Source organism: Frankliniella occidentalis, unplaced genomic scaffold, assembly GCF_000697945.3.
Source record: "Frankliniella occidentalis isolate FOCC.00 unplaced genomic scaffold, Focc_3.1 Scaffold172, whole genome shotgun sequence".
Taxonomy (NCBI): Eukaryota; Metazoa; Arthropoda; class Insecta; order Thysanoptera; family Thripidae; genus Frankliniella; species Frankliniella occidentalis.
Window position 1 is genome coordinate 485,267 of NW_026267298.1, and position 5,863 is coordinate 491,129.

General features: G+C 47.7%; 1 protein-coding gene across 1 annotated transcript in view; it reads left to right on the forward strand.

Moving 5' to 3' along the window:
* The window catches only part of LOC113212286 (uncharacterized), an 18,679-nt gene that overhangs the window by 3,662 nt on the left and 9,154 nt on the right, over positions 1 to 5,863 (forward strand). The window contains exon 2 of the mRNA XM_052271777.1: positions 5,443 to 5,776. Coding sequence (XP_052127737.1) covers positions 5,532 to 5,776 — 245 coding nt within the window. The 5' untranslated portion in view covers positions 5,443 to 5,531. The remainder of the gene's footprint in view (positions 1 to 5,442; positions 5,777 to 5,863) is intronic.

Here is a 5,863-nt window from a genome sequence, read left to right on the forward strand (position 1 = left end):
AGTGTTGCTGTAGCACCGGAAAGCCCAGGATTTACACGGTACAGTGTACGAATACGGCTCCACTGTAGACAGTTTTGTCCGCGCTTTTGCCTTACAGTGGTCCTGTACATTGCTCCCTGTACCAAATTTTAACCATAAAAACTACATCGATGCTGTTATTCGAATAACAGAAGTTCCTGGAAAATAATTAGCAGGACGATCTGTAGTTTTCCTGTCATAATTTTTTGCAGTGCATCGGCCAAGTGATTATTTTTTGGTATAAGCTTGGTTCTCTGTCCTTTTGGAGAGTAAAAGTTAGCTCACACCTTAAAGTTACTTTTATATTCTTTAAGTTTAGTCAAAATGTTAAGATATCACACCTGCTAAAAATCAAACAGAAAATAGACTTTGTCAACAAAATTAAAATTAAACACGGTTGGCTTGTGATAGGAGTCCTGGTGCAAGCAACTTGTACCCCGCGAAACCAAGGCCCAGCCGGGTGAGCGCGGAGGACGATGAGCTGTCGTCGTCCCCGTGAGCAACGTCTTAGTACTGTTGGTCGGAAAGCTGCTCAACAGCCCGCCAGAGATAATGGGGTTGGGCTCCGCTAGGCTGGAATCCCACAACGGTAGCAGAGTTATGGGTGGAGCTGGGGGCGAAGCCGGGGGCGCAGCGGGGGATGAAGCCAGGGGTGAACCCAGGGTTGAAGCCAGAGATCATGCTAGATGTGGAGGCAGAGGCTCGGGTGGAGGTCATGCTAGAGGTGGAGGCGGGGATTGAGGTAGGGGTTGAGATGGAGCCGGGGGTGGATGTGGAGAAGTGGTCGGGGGTGGAGGCGCTGGTGGATTATTCGCGCGCCGCTGCGTGGGGCACTTCGCCTCTTGTGCTGCTGATCCCGACGGTTGTACACACAAGTGCGCACAATTGACTGGGGGTTGTAGTCGCCCGTCGCCCTCACTTGCGCCGGTGTTTGTGGACACATAGGCTAGAAAACAAAGGATGAAATGAATTCAATGTAGAGTTTACATTAAATAGTACATATGAGAAAGCACATACATGCCTTACTCGTCTTACTACTTATTGCACTGAGTAGCAACACCGGAACAGCTACAGTCTCGCCTTTCCCCTCCAGACTAAATATGGCATGCCTGATCAACGGAGCAACCCTTCCGGTAGGAGATGTTTTAGTACTGTTTTGAAGTGCTTGGGCGCTGCCTTGTAACTTCTGTAGTAATAGTGAAGTAGAGCTCCGCTTACAAACACTTGGCTGCACTCATTGAGTTAAACCGAAAAAATGAAAAACGAAGCGAGTTATAAAACAGCAAACAATGACTGTTCAGATAAAATTATTCTATTCATAGGATTTTAAATAACCACCAAAATAAAATAAAAACAGACTTTCATCACCAGGTTACTCCGGAAAGCATGGTAATTTCTCTTGTAGAGAAGCAAGTGTATCCCCTTAACCAGAACGAGAGCAGCACATTGAACGCCCGGATATCGCTAGACAATATCTCATGACGCGTGGGGTTGCGCCGTGGCGGTAGTGGGAACCTTCTGGTCGCGTGACGATTGTATAAGACGTGGCGGCGGTGGCTAGGCCAGCGGTCCAGCCACTACGTTGCTTATTGGTCGTAGTTTTGGGGACGGGATTACGACGAGAAACAGTCGAGGCGCTGGTGACAATGGGTCTTCCCGTCTCGACGTGATCTCGTCGCATTTTGGTCGTGTATTTTACCAGTGGCGCGACCACAGCACGGCTGGTCTACGGCGTGGAAGCATCGAAGGTGTGACGAGAAACCTCGATAAGTCCTCGTACATTGGTTGTATTTCGGTCGTTTTTCACCTCAAAGAAAACGACGAGATTCGGACGATATTGAGCGTTACCATTTCACGCCTCGACGCTCCGGGAAACCGCCCAAGTCGCTTTTTTTAATCGAAAATGTAATATTGGTATCATCCAAAGGAGAATTTCTGTCTCTTTCGAATGGAATTCATGAAATGAATTGGAATTTTGTAAACTGCAAAATGCAAATCCAGCCTAAGGTTTAGGAAATATAATCGCCCAAGGTGTCATAGGAACTTTGAAGGCATGTAAAGTATTGTTTAAATTATTGGTGCGTTCCTTTTCGTGGTGTGTGAGTGCCTTTATGCACCCTTTGTTTCATAACTGTACCCTTTTTTTTCCGCAAAGGTGGCGGGCGCGCGCGGAGTGGACTAGTCATTGTTGGGTTGATTACCACCACGGAAAAGAATTAGCTTGCCAGAACTGATAATTGAGGTAATTTTGGGATATACAAGAAATTTGCTGTAACAGCTTATATAGGTGGTCGCAGGCGGTAGAAACGCTCCCACGTGACCGTAAACCATGCGCGGGTCCAGCCGTTCCACCGCCGCCCGCCGCCGGAGCGCTGTGTAGCGCGTGAGAGTTGATTAAAAATCTTGAAAATCTCTGCGAGCTGCGAAACTTTAGGTAGCATTCGTATTCTACCTAAAGTATCTCAGCTCCCAGACCTCGGATAATTACGACAAAAATACCTATGGAAAGTACAGACCGTGCGCTTTGCAACGCATACAGGGTTAACAGGTTAACACGGCAAGGTACTGAAGTTTAAGATTTTCAATCTGCTCTCACGCGCTCTGCAGAACTCCAGCACGGACGGCCGCACGGCTGGGCCCGCGCATGGTTTACGGTCGCGTAGGACCGTTTCTTCCGCCTGGTGGTCTCCTGTCTATTACACCGTTCTAGTCTCATGGTCAAAAGTTATTTCCTACAGCGCTGTCGCTGCAGTAGCCAACCGGTTTGTTCTTACAAAGTGTTACGCTGTCAGAATACAGATTCGCTGTCGCAACTAACTCTTGACGGAGGCAACTATTAGCTGCGAAGGGTCCCCAACTGTGGTCTGCGGGTGTACACATGATGTAGGCTTCCCGGTTTTCCTGAGTTTTCCTTGTGTTTTCCTGGTCATCTAGTGGTTTTCTTGGGTTTCTTACGTTTTATTCGGTCTTCCTGAGTTTTCTTTGGTTTTCTTAAAGAATTTCAAGGCTAAATGAGGTTTTCTTCGATTTTCTCTTGGTTTTTGGGGTATTCTCTTGGTCTTCCTTAATATTATCTTGGTCTTCCTTGGTCTTCCTGGCTTTCAATTGCCATTTTTTCCCTGGTCTTCCCACAATCTTTCTGGTCTTCCCACAACTTTTCTGGTCTTCCGACGAATTTCTTAGTCTTCCCCTGATTAATACGGTCTTCCCGGATATGTTTCGGTCTTCCCACAATGATTCTGGTCTTCCGGAATTTTGGGGGGTTTGCCTATAAATATTTAAGGTCAAAATGAGCTAGCTCTTTCGTGTATTTTTCAGTCTTCTTAGGTTTTCTTTGGTCTTCCTAGTGGTCGAGAAAACAGTTGACCGTTTATTATGTTCCGCGGCGGCCTTCTTTTAACTTCTTCCTGTTCTTCTAACCGCTAAAATACCTCATTTCACTCGTTCGTAACTCAAAGCACGCACGACGCAGGGCCTCTTATGAAACCAAGTATCTTTGCGAGACGCTCATGAAACCGAGTCCACTAGAGGCGCTGTGCCATGCGTGCTTTGAGTTGAGGACAAGCGATTTGTAAGTTCTGAGAACTACCCAGTCTAGAAATCCCATGATCGTTCCCATGAGCCATGGGACATCAAGGAATGTCATGGGAGACATTTCCCCATGGAATGTAACTTTCCATTTATTTTTTGCCCACTTCCATGTGAGGTAGTTTCCATGGAAATAAGTTTCCCTGGCAGTTGACCGTCACCATGGAAGAGCACTAACTCCATGGAGTAATACCAAAATATTAAAGTCCACTAAAAAGACAAACGGAAGTCTAATCGATAGAAATGAAGCATGTATGTAGGGTGTCGGAATCGAGGCGGAGCCAAATCTGGTGTCCGTTTTTGCCTAGCTCCAGCCGTTTTCGAGTTGCCAGAAAAAAGTTCTCAGATTTGAATGAAATTTAAACGGCCCTACTAAAATTCATTGTAGATGCTACGTGCCAAATTTCAGATCGAAATTCCAATAATCATAGATTCGACAGCACTTTTCATTTTCATGGGAAATTGTTTCCATGGTAAAGATAGGCAAGTGCCCAATGGGATAGGTCACCCCATGGAAAGACAACCGTTCCATGAAGTCCTCTCGCATGGGAAGAATTTTTCCATGGAGCCTTTACCCATGGTGAGAACTTTTCCTTAGAGTCCTCACATGGAAAGCGATATTCCATGGAATCTTGTTCCATGGAAAACACCTTTCTATGGTAGAACGCCCATGGAAACTGACACCACATGGAATATGGTGCATCTCACATGGAAAACAGACCTCTATCCATGGAAAAGAGATCATGGAATTCCATGGGATTTTTGGACTGGGCATAAGTCTCTTTTTTCCGTGAGACCCGGCTGTAATGCAACAGGTGGTTTTTAGCCCGCCCTTCTGCTTTTAAAAAAGCATTAAAGCGGGCTTAAGCAACCGCTCTCGTGTCCGTCTGTCTGTCCGTCCGTCGTCCGTGTAAGAGGAAGGAGATGAGCTAGAGGTCTGCAAATTTCAGGGTATCTTAGGGGTCACTCCTGGACAACGAAACGCCTGGTGCAAATCCTGGCAATCACCCCTAAGGGGGTGAAAGGAGGTAACAAAGAAATAGGGGTTGGTCCAAAAGGTAGAAAATCAGTGTTTTGTATGGGCCCCTGAGGGGTAACTCGTGAACGTAGAGCCCTTTGGGCTAAAATTTCGTCCGTTTGCCTCTATCTTGCACTGTTTGGGCGCTAGAGTGGTTTTTTTCGACGGAAATACGGTGAAAATGACCACGTTGCACATGAAGACGTACAAGGAGGCGTCCAATCGTAAAATGTCAGAGGAAGTACCCCCCCAAAATAGCACATTCTGAGTCAGAAAGAACCCTCCGTTTTACGTATCTTTAACCGTTTAGGTGCAAGAGGTAGATATCTTAAAAATAATTTCTAAAAGTCAAGTTTTAAGACTTTGACAAACATTATACAATCTACAGTATACAATCTGCGCGTGTCCTTTTTTTGTAGTTCTTAAGCAAAGCAGAAGGGTGGGGTGTAGTCACGGTGTTGCCCCGTTACAGTCTTTTGTCATGTCCAAGGACCAAATTTCTAGGGCCGCAGGGCCCCCACCCACCGGACGCGTTAGTTTACTCAAAAATGCAAAGTGATTTACTTGTCACATTATTTAATTGATTATGCACTTCGGTAAATCGCGAGACTGTAATGACCGAAGGCCAGGGCCGACTATCGCCGCTGGCAGGCCAAGCAGGCCCGGCCCCTGACGAACGGAGTTGCCGGTGCAGCGAAGTGGAGCTGGCAACTCTGTTTGGCAGAAGGGGAGGGCCTGCTTGTTAACCATGTCGCTGCGCCGCGCTGTCAGGTAGGGACGACCCCAGTGGGTTCGTCTAACAAAAATTTTCTGTGCAGATATTCACGAGACCCCCACGAGGAGGCGGTCGCAGCCTGCGCGCCTGGGAGGCCTGTCGTCCCGTGCGCCCTGGCTTCGGCAGACCAAGATGAAGAGCTCCAAAAGACCCGGAACGAGCGTGCAGGCTTGCGGACTCGACATCCCTAGGGTCCCGCGAAGGGGGCAGCCTCACGGCTTACCCTCTGACGGAACTCCGACTTCCAGCCTCTCGGGGATGACGGCACCAAGTTCGCATCGCCCGGGCTTGACGGACTTAAATCGCGTCTCGTCGATTTCTGAGCAAGATTCTAGTCTGGCCACCCAGGGAGACTCGCCTTCTGTACATCAGGACTGGTAATAACACGCGTCTTCCTCTGCATTGTATTCTATCAGAGCCATACTATATTGCGGCAGAGGCGCCGACACCGAGAGGGGGTGGGG